Source organism: Garra rufa, chromosome 1 (genome assembly GCF_049309525.1).
Source record: "Garra rufa chromosome 1, GarRuf1.0, whole genome shotgun sequence".
Classification (NCBI taxonomy): domain Eukaryota; kingdom Metazoa; phylum Chordata; class Actinopteri; order Cypriniformes; family Cyprinidae; genus Garra; species Garra rufa.
In genome coordinates this window covers 64,690,425-64,704,954 of record NC_133361.1, presented here as the reverse complement: position 1 = coordinate 64,704,954, position 14,530 = coordinate 64,690,425, and the positions used below count along the sequence as shown (strand labels likewise).

The following is a 14,530-nucleotide window of genomic DNA, read 5'->3' as shown; positions in this document are numbered from 1 at the left end:
TCGAACGCGTCACGCGCTTGACGCTCTCTGCTCATGCGCAAGAACAACCGCTTGTTCTTTTTTGAATGCAAACGGATCGAAATGGGTATGAGTTCGTGGAGAGAAATATAACAGCGGAGCTGGGTATTTTTTTTTTTTTTTTACTTGTTGTTTTTATTGCGAAAATGTACATAAGACAGGGAACAACATAAGACATAACCACCATAAATACTATAAATAATCAACATAAATATTATACTGCCAACAATACACTGCAACAAATACTTTCTTACTTAGATTTGTTTTCTTGCTTCCATCCAAAATATCTCAAAAAATTTAAATTCAGACAAGTAAAAATCATTTTCTTGTTTTCAGTAAAAACAAGTCAAAATCAAGTGAGTTTTTTGCTTAGAACAAGCAAAATAATATGTCAATGGGGTAAGAAAAATAATCTTATTTCAAACTGAAAATAAGATTATTTTTCTTACCCCATTGGCAGATTATTTTTCTTGTTTCAAGCAAAAATGCACTTAATTTTGACTTGTTTTTACTGAAAACAACAAAATGATTTGTACTTGTCTAGAAAATCCTTCTGTTTTAAAGTTCTCTTTCAGAACTAAAATGTACAGATAATGTACTCATCCCCTTGTCATCCAAGATGTTCATGTCTTTCTTTCTTCAGTCGTAAAAAAAGTGTGTTTTTTCTGAGGAAAACATTTCAGGATTTCTGTCCATATAATGGACTTCTATGGTGCCCCCGAGTTTGAACTTCCAAAATGCAGTTTAAATGCAGCTTCAAAGGGCTCTAAATGATTCCAGCCGAGGAAAGGGTCTTATCTAGCAAAACTATGGGTTATTTTCAAAAAAAAAAAAAAAAAAAAAGCCGATTTATATACTTTTTAACCTCAAATGCTCGTCTTGTCTAGCTCAGCAAGACAAGCGTTTCAGATTAAAAAGTATATCAATTGTAAATGTTTTTAGAAAAGAACCGATCGTTTCGCTAGATAAGACCCTTCTTCATCGGCTCGGATCATTTAGAGCCCTTTGAAGCTGCATTTCAACTGCATTTTGGAAGTTCAAACTCGCGGGCACCATAGAAGTCCACTATATGGACAGAAATCCAGAAATGTTTTCCTCATTTCTTTACGACTGAAGAAAGAAAGACATGAACATCTTGGATGACAAGGGGGTGAGTACATTATCTGTACATTTTTGTTCTGAAAGTGAACTACTCCTTTAGGAATTTTTAGATATTTTGAGTGGAAACAAGACAAAAAATCTAAGTAAGAAAAGCATTTTTTGCAGTGTATAACAAGAATAAGGGAAAAGAAAAAAAAAAAACACGAAGAGCAAGAATCAATAAAAAAGGAACAATCAAATAAAGTATATTAAAACAATAAATATTTGGAGATAGAGAGGCAAAGAGTTTCAGACTTTCTATTTAGATTTTTAGCAAAGCTGGGTAGTAATTGATTACTTGTAATCTTACGTAATGGATTATGTAATTAGTTTCCAAAAATTAAGTACTTGTAAATAAATTAAATTACATTTTAACATACTCCTAATCCGACTACAGTTACTTTTTTTATAGATTACATGATTACATTTTATTTACACAATAGCAAAAAACTATTTGTAATTTATTGATTCTCCCTAATTCATCTTTTAAATCTTTTTTATATATATATATATATATATATATATATATATATATATATATATATATATATATATATAGCCTTTAGCTCATATACATTCAAAACATCTTCCAGTTTTTAGTCGGGTGGCGACACAGCGTTTGACCAGTGGATTTACAAAAATCATTTCAGGTTTAAGAAGTGCTTCAACATTGCATCAACTACTGATGAACACACTGATTTTTTATTTGAATGATCACTATTTAAATATGTATTTCTATGTCTTTGGAAGGATTTTGTCTTTCAAACATTACAATGCACAAATTCACAAACTTTATTTAATCATCTGATCTTCTTTCACCTAATATGTTTACTTTAAGTTCCTCTGAGGTTTTAAATAAATATTTTAATAATTAGGTATCACATTTGCAAGTTCATTGGGTCTCTGATATTAGCTATGGTCACATGACATGCAGGTAAACAAAATATATATATATGTTTTTTTTTTTTTTCGATTTTAAAGTGATTTATTTCAATTTAACATTTTTTTTATGATTTAGTTAACTATTAGCTTTTCATTAAACTCATAAACCCCTGGCATTTCCATCACAAACACCAGTTTAAAAAACATTGACAACATGTAATTTTTAATGCACTTAAAGGGGCTAAATGTAACTTTTTCCCCAAAATAAACGTAACAATAGCCTTTTTATTTGACCATTTATGACTCAAACATCTCCTGATGAGCATACTGACACCTTGTCAGCTCACAGTGGGTGCACCTATAAGCCTGTATCCTATTTTTCTATTTTCTGTTGGGTCGGATTTTTCGTGCGCTGCCTGCGGATGTGACGTCAAGCGCGTTCATGTTAAACGTTTCAGATCACTCTGCCACCACCACCGCTGGTCATATATATTGCAAACAAACTTAGTTTCTCAAACAATATATGTATTTGACTGTTCTTACCTCTGTAAACATAATGTTGACTTCTTTGCAGCGGATGACTTGTGAAGTGTGTACGTACGAGCGCGCGCTGCAAGAGTGAGCAGAAAGGAAGAGCAGTTCCGTTTTTTGGCCACAGGTGTCAGTCATCTGATTATATTACCTAAAATATGTAATGTAATGTAATGGATTACGTTACTAACTACAATTTATTGTCATGTAATTTGAAATCAGTAACGGATTACAATTGTAAGTAATCTACCCAGCTCTGTATGTATCTCTACCAACCTTTTTTACGCATCCTTCTTAAATGATGTTATTCTAGGTTATCTGCACATTACATGTTTGTCGTGACAGACACCTGCCTAAAAATGCTATTATGTAAAGATAATGTAAGCATAAATAATGTGATTACAGTATCACACCTGACTAACAGACCTCGACTCTTTGAGCGAACAAGAAGTAAAGTTCTCTTTCATAGGTTCACTCAACACTGCGTAGCTTACGCATTGGGAACACCCCCCCCAGGCATGACGATTGTCTGAAGCCCGTATAGAATCACACCAATTCATTGGATGATGGCACGAGGCACTGCCCCACATCATACGTGACTGACGTAGACAGCGCCTGCGCCATCTTACCCCTCAGATTTTCCTTTCTTCAGATGCGTTGCTTCTCACGTTTTTTCTGGCCCATTTCTCAACAACATGGATTCTTTCCACTTCAGCAACTGCATCAGTGGAATATTATTCTCTGAGCAGTGAGTGGAATGGACTTTCGTTGGTGCCAACCGCTGTGCTCTCGCCTTATTGCGAGTGACGACCAGCACAGTAAGTGCGTCAGATGTATGGGCCTGGCCCATGCGCGAGACGCTATCTTTGGCATTTCTAACTGCAAGTGCTGCGAGAATTTAACTCTAAAAACTTTGCGCCCTAGACTTACGTTTTTTGATAGTGAATCCGCCATTCCCTCCCACCGCGAAGCCGTGGCCTGGAGTTCGGACGTAGAGCTCAAGGCTATGGAAAGTGAGCAGTTTTCACTTTCTCTCCCTTCAGAGCTGGTGGATGTTTTGACACGTGCTACTGAAAAACTGAGTTTAGATTGGCTGGACGAGCCTCTTGAGTCCCAGTCATCTAAACTTGATGAGCATTGCCTTTTTTCCTGACCTGCATCAAGAGATCTCCTGGTCATGGAAACAGCCTTTCTCCTCCCATCTCACTAATGCAGCGACCGCTGACTTTGCCAACCTTGTTGGTTCTGTGAAGCAGAGGTACGCTGCAGTCCAGGCGGTTGAGGACATGCTTGCTGTGGATCTATCGCCAACTTCCGCCACCTTGTGGAAGTCCTGCCCTCTCATCCCTTCTATGCTGTGTAGGACCACTTCTGCCTTGATCAATAAGTCCTACATGGACATGGTTTTCCTTCTCGACGGCCCAATCTCCAGTTCTGGCTTATTCGACGATGCGGTTTCCGCTGTCGTGGATAAGTTCAGGGCTGCTAAGATGCAGTCAGCTGCATTTAAGCAGTTCATGCCACGCTGTGCGCATGAACCTGCTAGTGCTTCGTCCTCTAGGGAATGTCCAGCCCCCAGAAAGGAGCCAGTCGGTAGAGTGTGCAACCCGGCACATCCCTCACCATGGGCGACATTAGGGGGGGGCAAGGGGGGGCAGTTGCCCCCCCTGTGGTTAGTCATGGAATCCTCGACAGCCCCGCTGCAACTGCTTTAGCCAAGCTTAGGCTCGGTTGTACTTGGGAACTAGACGGTGCTATATAACCCTCAAACGAAAGCAAAGCAATTGAAGATCTGGCAAACTATCCAAAGTGTTTTTGCAGCGTTGAGCAATGTAGCCAATCACAGACATATCTGTTGTTTCCGAACAGTCTTGTCAGAATTCACTCACTGCTGAAAGCGCCTGATCGGTTTTTATTAAGTGCCGTTTTGTGCGCTCGTGAATCATCTTGAGTGTAGACGCGATGTAAATAAAATATTAATTGTGTAGTTTAGAGAGCTTTATTAATTATAACGGAATTTTGTTAGATCTCTATGAAATTTTAGTGATAATAAGGGGAGCGTGCTTTGCACTTTCCAGGCTATAATCCATTTAGAATTTGTATGAACTTTCGTTTTTCGGCACATGCAAGCTGATATGTTTTGGGAGTGACATTTGCATATTTACGCTGGGTTTATTCTCGAAATAACGGTGAAGCAATAGACGGGATAAAAATATATTTTCCCCTTCTCCCAAAACAACTTACTGTTTCAGCTATAAAATAGTTCAGTTTTGTATGTAATGGCAAAATGTTTATATTTAGTTTCGTTTTTTATTTAGCTAATTTAGAAAAACGCTTGGAGCATTTTTTATTCGTTAAATATATATATATATATATTTACTGAACAGCGCCCAGCGGAAGACTGATCATAGTTTGTTTGATCAGTTTGCCTTCTCAAATCATCACAATTGCCTAAAATGAAATCTATAGATATAAAACAGTTCAAGTATAAAACAATGGTAGTTTAAACGTTACAAATAAATGTGCGCTATATGCAGCAGTTTGTGCAGAAAGTGGAAGCTAAAGCTTGCAGGACATCGAGGCACCAGCGCGATCACTTGCATTTTTTTCATTGGAAGCAATTTAAAATTATCCGTCATTTTTGCTCACAAAGTACGAGTAATACATCGAAAAAAACGTTACAGCATTTTTATAAAACAAGGAAAACAAAATTTATGTGCTTTCTGCCGTCTGGTTCTTGAACAGGAGTGCTTAACAAAATGAAGCGAAATGCATGCCTCACAGACATAATAAATACATTTATAGAAAGCTTTAAATTATTACTTAACGAAATAAAACAAATCAAAAGCACAAACTCTTTCATGTAATCCGTAAAGATGAATTTCTCTCTAAAGGCGCGTCCAAAAAGGAGGGATCTTTGCGACACTGACTCAGAATACACAAATTAATTAATAAATAATTCATTTATGTCCTTACTCTTTCCTCGACACATTCATTGTTATTTATTTTTGCCAGTGCTTGGGGCGAGTTTTAGCCTATTGTGTGCGCTTGAACGTGGATTCAGCTGCGCTAAAGCACACTAAACGGTGTCTGAGTCGGTCTCAAAAGTGAAAGCGAAAGTGAAGTTTCGTGTTGTTTCCACCAGCGCGGCATTTTTTTTCTTCACCATAATTGATGGATGTCTAAATTATGAAAATAAGGAGAAGCCTAAAACAGGCCCGATGCGGCCCGGGTCTGAACTATGACGTGAAAATTGGCCCGAAGCCGTAGCCCTGGGGTGTAAAAAAAAGTCAGGGCCCATCGGCCCGGGCTGAAGTGCAGCGCTTTAATTGACTGCTTTGATGTGCTGCAATACCCTAGGGCACTGTTTTAATGCTTACATCTGATTTTTTTTTCTTGCCCCCCCTGACTCAAGAGTCAAATGTCGCCCATGTCCCTCACCATACACGTTCTAGGGAGCCAGTGGTCGTTCTGCTACTCGCCAGTGCCCCCGCAAGCAGGTAGACTTAAAGCACCCTAGTAAGCCCCCCGCAACGGCTTCAGGTCGCTCCTGATGCGCGTATCAGGAAGAGGAGAGCTTCCCCCACCTCGTTAGATTGCGACAGACCGCTAAAGTGTATCTGTCCCTGAGATGCTCTCCTCCACCAACTGCGCTATCCTAGCTGCTAGATGCGTTTCAAGGTCCGCAGGCCGCCTCCCCTCTATGGCGATCGTTGAAGGTAGGAGACACTCCAGGTTTTCTCCCCTCAGGGTCACTGCATGCTGCAGGTATTGTTCACGTGGTGAGGGATGCCCAGTGCTTTCCCCCCACGTCGGCTTCTCCTGCCCTTCCCGTTGTGGCTTTATCAAGCCATGCCTCTGCGCACAAGGACACTGTAAGCTCTCCTCTGCTACGGCTGGACACATGTCCCTCCCTTCAAGGGGACATTCAGAGCGGGGACCCCGAGTTGGTATCCCCCTTGAACTGTTCCACTCTGCTACCTCTGTCAGCATTTCTCTACACCTGGCAGGACCTGCCGGGAGTGTCGCCCTGGGTTCTTCGTACAATCCAGTTTGGCTATACACTCCAATTTGCTTGCAACCCCCCATTTCAACAGGGTCCTTCCTACTGCAGTGAACAGCACAGACAAGGCTTCTGTCCTGCAGCAGGAAGTCTCCTCCCTCCTGCTCAAAGGGGCAATAGAGGAGGTTTCCTCTTTGGACCTAAATCAGCTGGTACTTTTTAGTCCCGAAAAGGGATGGGGGACTGCGTCCCATTCTAGATCTACGCAGACTGAATTATTTTCTCTACAGAAGGAAATTCAGGATGCTGACGCTCAAGAGCATTCTTTTCCAGGTCCAGGAGGAGGACTGGTTTGTAACTGTCAACTTGAAGGATGCCTACTTCCACATTCAGGTTGTTCAGAGGCACAGGAAGTTCTTCAGGTTTGTCTTTGGGGGAAAGGCTTACCAATACAAAGTTCTTCCCTTCGGTCTAGCTCTAGCCCCGGGGACGTTCACCAAGTGTATAGATGCTGCTCTGGACCCATTTAGGCTCCAGTGGATCTGAATTCTCAATTATCTGGACGACTGGCTCGTTCTAGCCAGTTCCAGAGAGCAGGTGATTCGTCACAGGGACTTCCTTCTTCTCCACCTTCACGCTCCAGGCCTCAGTTAGAATGGTAAGAAGAGTGTGCTTACTCCAGCTCAGCAGACCACGTTTCTGGGAGTGTGTCTGGACTCAACCTCGATGCAGGCCCGTCTGGCTCCTGCTCGGGTCAAAAGCATCAAATCGTGAATGGCCTGCTTCTGGTACCTTTCATTTTGAAAACAGCTGACAAAAAGTCAATATCTAATGTTTTTTGACATAAGGTAACTCAGCATTATGCTTGTTGAAAGCAGTGACGTCAAATTACACGTCTTGCTGAGGTTGGGGTTGACCGTTAGTTCACAGGTCGGCTGTCTAACTTCAAGTGGTGTTCCAGATGTTATTTCCAAGCAGGAGGTGGGAAAAATACAAATTTCGAGTTGTCTGGAACACAGCAAAAGTACTGCTGCTAATTTCTCTTAACACAAGGACAGAAGAGGTGTCTTATTTGAAAAAGTTACTCAGATTTTAAAAGTAATGTGTTACTTAAAACTTAAAAAAGTTTAGTTACTTAAAAAAGTCATCTGATTTCATAACTCGCATTACTCCCAACACTTATTATAACCTGATATTAGCTAGGGATGCACCGATCCGGATCGGCCGATCCGCTTGCGCGTTTTGTCAATAAAGCCGGTTCTGTAATCAGCGGTAAATGCCGTCAGGTGCGTGATTTCACGTTGAGCCATATATATTACACACAGCCGTTGTTCACAGACAAGATGCGCAAATCCATGTTCATTATCAGTGTGAATGTGCGCAGCTCGTCGGTAAACAACGGCTGTGTGTAGTATATACGGCTCAACGTGAAATCACGCACCTGATGGCATTTACCGCTGATTACAGAACCGGCTTTACTGACAAAACGCGCAAGCAAGATCGGCCGATCCGGATCGGTGCATCCCTAATATTAGCTATTTGTAAATGCAAAGCAATTCAGAAAACTTTTTACACCAAGCAAAGCCTAAAGGGTTAGTTCACTCAAAAATAAAATCTTTAGTTTTTCTGTGCATCAAGAAGTTTTCTTGTAGCTTCATAAATTTAGTTGAACAGTTGATGTCACATGGGCTATTTTGTCAATGTTCTTGGAACCTGGACCTTGAAACGTGGTAGGACCCTTGCAGAGTCAGATTTCATCAAAATATCTTTTGTGTTCTGAAGATGAACGAAGGTGTTACGGGTTTGGAAAGACATGAGTGTGAGTAATTAACAACAGAATTTTTGGGTGAACTATCCTTTTAATGTTGTTCCAAACTCTTAAGACCTTCGTTCATCTTAAGAATGCAATTTACAATATTTTTGATTAAATCCGAGAGCTTTCTGACTCAGAAAAGTACCAAGATGATCGCCAAAATAGTCCATGTGCCATCGGCGGTTCAACTGTAATTTTATGAAGCTACGAGAATACTTTTTTGAACCACAGATGTCACATTTACTATTTTGGCAATGTTATTTGGTACCTGGACCTTGAATGGGGTAGGACCCTTGCTGCTTATAGAGGGTCAGAAAGCTCTCGAATTTCATCAAAAATGTTTTAGTTTGTCTTCGGAACACGAATTAAGGTCTTACAGGTTTGGAACAACATGAGGGTGAGTAATAATGACAGAACTTTTGGGTGAACTATCCCTTTAATGTGGTTCCAAACCCATAAGACCTTCATTCATCTTCAGAACACAATTTAAGATAATTATTAAATCCGAGAGCTTCATCGACCTCCCATGGATATGTTCAAGGCTCAGAAAAGTACCAAGATGATCGCCAAAATAGTCCATGTGCCATCAGTGGTTCAACTGTAATTTTATGAAGCTACGAGAACACTTAACCACAGATGTCACATGGACTATTTTGTTGATGTTCTTGGTACCTGGACCTTGAACTTGGTCAGACTTCTGCAGTCTATGGAGAGTCAGAAAGCTCTCGAATTTACCTTAATATACCTTAATTTGTGTCCCAAAGACAAACCAAGGTCTTACAGGTTTGGAAAGACATGAGGGTGAGTAATCAATGACAGGATTTTCATTTTTGGGTGAACTATCCCTTTAAAGCATACAGCAACCATAATATTTAGACTCGAAGACCAAAACTAAGTTTTCAAATAGGCATTAATAAAAATCTATAATATCAACCCCCATTTAGACTCTTATAGAAGGATTGTGGCTACCCATTAATAATGTAGAAGCAAGACACAAAGTTGCAGACACCTAGTGGCTGACATTAGTAGTGTGCTTTGTTATAGTCTCATACACTGAAATACTACATGAATTTAAGATTGCCAGCTCTATAGTGCAATAAAAAGGGCAAGGTGTATACAATGAAGCAGAGACATCATGTGGTTACTAAATACTGCAGGTTTTATTTCAATGATCTACACAAAAAGGATGGTTAAGATAAGGCCATCCCTTAAATCCTACAGTCCAACCAGGTTTTTCTCAAAAAGGAAAAAAAATAAAAATAAAACAAAGTAGGTAAAAAACACTTGAGCATTTTAAAAGGAGAAAAAGATCGGTACACAAATTTAAATCACTTCTGAAGACGCGAGTGTAAAACATCCGGCATGTTCAAAGCTATTACAACGATGACCACTCTTCCCATGTCGGAACAGCGGGGAATGTAGCTTGACGTGTTGGTATTTAGCTGGTATCCATCTGTTGGAAAAAAAAAGGAAAAAGAAATTACTACCATGCGTTTTAAAACACAAAGGCATGTTTTAAAAGCATCTTTGAATTAGTTAACACACCCTGGCATTGTAGGCGTCTAGCTGGGCGTCCAGCTCTTCGGCAGAAAGCTGCTGTTTGCTGGTGCCACCACCGCCTCGACCGCCTCGTCCCCGACCTCTGGATCCTCCTCCGCCGCCACGTCCCCCGCGACCTTTCTGTGCGCCAAAGCCCCCGATTCGGTTTCTGTTCATGCCGCCACCACCACCACGATTTAGACTGTCAGGAAGGAGAACAAAAAGGTTTAGTCACAGCAAACATCAGAAGACACAAGAACAACAAAGCTAAACCAGTTCAGTTGATCCTTACCCCTGCATCGGAGTCCGCCTCTGTGCGTCAATCTGTGATGTAACAAGCTGAATGTTCATTGGGCGACCTGAAAGACCGGAGTTTATATGATTGAGAATCACTGCCAGATCAATTCAACAGGCTTCATAGCTTCTTAAAGTAGTTCACTTCCAGAACAAACTTACAGATAATTTACTCACCCCCTTGTCATCCAAGATGTTCATGTCTTTAGTCAAAAGGAAAACACTTCAGGATTTCTGATATATAGTGGATTTCTATGGTGCTTGAGAGTTTAGGCTTCCAAAATGCAGGCTCTAAACCCAGCCGAGGAAGATCGGTTGTTTTCTTTCAAAGAAATTGACAGCTGAAATACTTCAACCTCAAATGCTCATTCCCTAGCTCTGTGAATGGTGGATTCTGGTTCAAGCCAGTTTGGGTTTGTCGAACAACTACCTTCTCATTTTTTCCTTCAACTTCAAATATCAAACACCCTAAGTTTTAAACAACATGCCCAAACAGTCTTAAACTGGAATACACGCAGAGCTAGACAAGATGAGCATTTGAGGTTAAAAATATACAAATTGTCAATTTAAGAAAATAACCTATTGTTTTGTTAGAGGATAATTTAGCATATAAAAAAAGTCAATCAAAAAAAAAAAAAAAAAAGTTTACACTACACTGAAAGCACAGATGTCAACATTTAGTTGTTCAAATAACCAAGCGAGGTCTCTCTTAAAGTTATAGCATTTTTTTTTTTTTTTGCCATTTACAGGTTTGTCACATCCATAAAGCAAAATGTCAACCACAACATTGGATTCATCCTAGATAAGATGCTTCTTCCTCAGCTGGGATTGTTTAGAGCCCTTTGAAGCAGCATTTAAACTGCATTTCACAAATTCAAACTTGCGGATACCATAGAAGAAGTCCACTATATGGAGAATAATCCTAAAACTCTCAAAAAGCTATTTTTTTTTTTTTTTTTTTTTTTAACAACTGAAGACAGACAGACAGACATGAACATCTTGGATGACAAGGTGGTGAGAATTGTTCTTTAAGAGAAAGCTCTAGGATGCACACATACCATCAAGGGGAACACCGTTGTACTGCTTCATGGCTTTCAGAGCGTCTGCTTTCCTCTCAAAGTGAACGTCGGCGGTGCCGAGGCTGCGTCCTGACCGATCGTAATGTACTGCTGCTTTCTTCAAAGTGCCAAATTCTGCGAAGAGTTCCTGTAGCACAAACCATACCTTAGCTACAGAACAAACACTTTAAGACTCGTCATTGCACAAGCTAAAGTGACTCATACCTGAATGTCTGCATCGGAGACGCCGAAGTCGAGATTGGACACGAGGAGCTTTCCTCCGGTTTCCACGCCCGCTCCACCACCGCCGCCTCCGCCTCCACCGCCAGCGTTCGAGCTGTAGCCGTTGTCAAACAGGTCATGCTGCCACTTGTCTGGGAGCTGCTTGGGCTGCAACAGATGAGAGAGAACGCACCTGCTGACTTCGGGTCCCCAGTCTGTCACTGACAGTCCACTCGGCTGGGTGTTGGGGCAAGCAGGGGGCTCCGCTTCAACAAGGCCAGGGGCACCCAGTGCGCTCACTGTGAATTCCAGCAATCCCTGCCCACCCCATCACTACAAACAAGTAAACCAATGCAGGACACAGCTGGTAGAAGTACATGTATGGAGTTGGTTCGGTTTGCGTTGTAACTTCACTGGATGGGCAATTCACTAGATCTCAGTGGAGGCTAGCTTAACCCTCTGGTGGTTGGTCACTTAAGACTTAGTTTTACATTTTTACAATTTAAAAATCATTGGATTGGTATGAAAATTGATGGCTTTTGTGGAAATTGCTATACAGATAAAAATGAGTGGATATAAGGGCTTAATGGTCTTTAAAAAAATATTTTTTAAAAAGCCACATAGTCTTAAATGGTAAAAAGGACTAGCACATGGGCAATACAGTACAAAAAAAATATAAAAATGGTAAAAATCTACATAACCAGCCCAGATTAACTAGTCTTTGGTAACGTCTAAAACAAAAACACTTCTTAAAATAACCCAAGCATCTATGGCATACACAGCTGTACATATTCGTGACCCTGGACCACAAAACCCAGTCACAAGTAGCACAGGTATATTTGTAGCAATAGCCAAAAATACACTGTATGAGTCAAAACAACCATTTTTTTTAAAATGGCAAAAATACATTAAGAGATTAAATTAAGATCATGTCCCATGAAGACACTTTGTGAATGTTCCTATGACAAATAAATCAAAACCAGATTGGAGATATTAATATGCTTTGTAGAAAACTTCATTTGGACAACTTTAAAGGCGATTCTCAATATTTGCACCCTCAGATTTCAGATTTTCAAATAATTGTATTTCTGCAAAATATTGACCTATTCTAACAAACCATACAACAATGGGAAGCTTATTAATCAGATTTCAGATGATATCGATCTCGGAAAAAAAAAAAAAAAAAAAAAAAAAAAAAAAAAAAAAAAAAAGTGTAAATTGACCATTTATGACTGGTTTTGTTGTCCAGGGTAACATTTCAGTCCTCCATTATGTTTTTTTTTTTTTCTTCTCGATAAAATGGGGCATGTTTTAGCTATAAATACATGTAATACCATGAAATGTTCTCAAAACACAAACATTGATATATAGTAATAGTATACCTAAAAATGTAATCCTATCGGTTTTGACTAAACAATTGAAGTAAAGAAAACCAGAGGGTTAATGAAAGGAATTACACATGCATTACACGACGTCAAAATAGAGTGGGTTAATAAGTGAACTCAAAATGTAGCCTATTGTTGTAAACACCATATTCCCTCAGAAACTGCCCACCCCCTTGGTAGCAAGCTAACTAGCTACCAGCAACCCGAGAGTCTCTTGCCGTTCACTCCAAATGAATCCCAGCAGGCCTCCATTAGGTAGATATGGATGTTCCACTGGTCTCCGGTGAGGAGCAGCACAGCAAAGTCCAAAACAGGTGGTTAAACCGAGGCAACCAAAAGTGTCCATGCTTGGCATCTGAAGCCGCTTTGGAGCGTCCATTTTGAGCCCACGCCATTTTGACGGGCTTATATAAATACTGCCCTCACTAAATCTCAAACTAATTATTAGCAAGGGGGATCTCCATAATCCCTGGACATAGATGGTCAAAGTCCTTTTATCCTGTACGGCTCCAACACTATATCTATATTTCTGCTTTCAAGGATATTTGAGACCGTGAAACCCCTCCCAAACAAAAGCCGAATTCCAGAGGAACGAGGAAGGCCTTCTTAAAGTTGGGCTTTAACGCACAAAAACACAAAGGTAGACTCTTCAAAAAACACGAGGTGGACCGTGTGAGGATGTGCGCTGGACGTCGTCGAAAACAAAGACAGCTTAGGCTGAATGAAAGGGATCAGCCGTCTCCAAAATGGCGCCCACGGCCGCAGGATAGGGGATGCACAAGCCGCTCCAGACACGATGTAGCCGAGCTTCCCGACCCGCGATGTTTGAAGCTCACACGGATGCCACGGAAGACAACGGGCTTAGGGAGAGAACACATTAAGCACAATATATATCTAACGAGCTTCTCCGAAATACACTCCCAGAGAAGCTCCAGGGGCACGTATAGCGAGCTAGCCGCCATGTTTGCTGGCAGCCTAGAAAGATAAAAACTGGGACTTCACCCAGGCATGTGGATGCGCCCATGATTTTCTCCGCTTTCTCCTACCCTGCTGTACGGCGTAGGTCTGCTTCTTCCGCGGCTCAGGTTCTGGCGGTTCCTCATGGGGCCCGATCCCCCGCCGCGGCCTCCAAAGCCTCCGCCTGTGTTTCCAAGCCGCCCGCTGGCGCCAGCGCCGCGGCCGCCGCCTGTGCCTCCGCGGCCACCGCGGCCTCCTCTGCCGCCGCGCCCGCCACCTCCACGCTGCCTGTTTTGCTTGATGATGTCGTCCAAGGACATATCCATCTTGTCTGCCATGGCCTGGCCTTTGTTAACGCTAAACACTGCCGTTAACTAAAAACAAAACCCGCTCGTTTGAAGTACTACACAGCCCCTGTGCTAACGCTCGCTCACAAAAAAGGAAACAACGACCTACCGCTGGCGCCACATTTATAGCGGGAGCGCTAATGACGTACTTCGGCGAGGCGAACGCTTCCGGTTTAAATTCCTCTGTGGGTTTTCTTAAAAAACAAGTTTATGTCTTAATTTTACTCTCTAGTTTGTTTTTCGACCTTTCTAAACTCACAAATGCAAATATACTAATTATAGGCTTCACTAAAACTTTTTTTTGTTAATGGATAACCGTTACAGTTATATTTATTATTATA

At 41.1% G+C, this 14,530-nt stretch overlaps 1 protein-coding gene across 1 annotated transcript; it reads right to left on the bottom strand.

Moving 5' to 3' along the window:
* Positions 1-9,523: 9,523 nt before the first annotated feature.
* alyref (Aly/REF export factor) lies at positions 9,524-14,291 on the bottom strand. Its single transcript, XM_073834457.1, has 6 exons — positions 13,932-14,291; positions 11,504-11,668; positions 11,279-11,426; positions 10,219-10,285; positions 9,933-10,128; positions 9,524-9,840 (listed from the first exon to the last, which is right to left on the bottom strand). The coding sequence occupies exons 1-6, from the start codon at positions 14,178-14,180 to the stop codon at positions 9,826-9,828; spliced, it is 840 nt and encodes a 279-aa protein (XP_073690558.1). The 5' UTR covers positions 14,181-14,291; the 3' UTR covers positions 9,524-9,825.
* Between the last annotated feature and the right edge of the window lie 239 nt (positions 14,292-14,530).

Coding starts and splice junctions, on each gene's coding strand:
- alyref (XM_073834457.1), bottom strand. CDS start 14,180: ATGGCAGACAAGATGGATATGTCCTTGGACGACATCATCAAGCAAAAC. Junction 11,427..11,503: donor TCTCCGATGCAGACATTCAG/GTATGAGTCACT, acceptor TTTGTGCTACAG/GAACTCTTCGCAGAATTTGG. Junction 10,129..10,218: donor AGGCGGACTCCGATGCAGGG/GTAAGGATCAAC, acceptor CCTTCCTGACAG/TCTAAATCGTGGTGGTGGTG.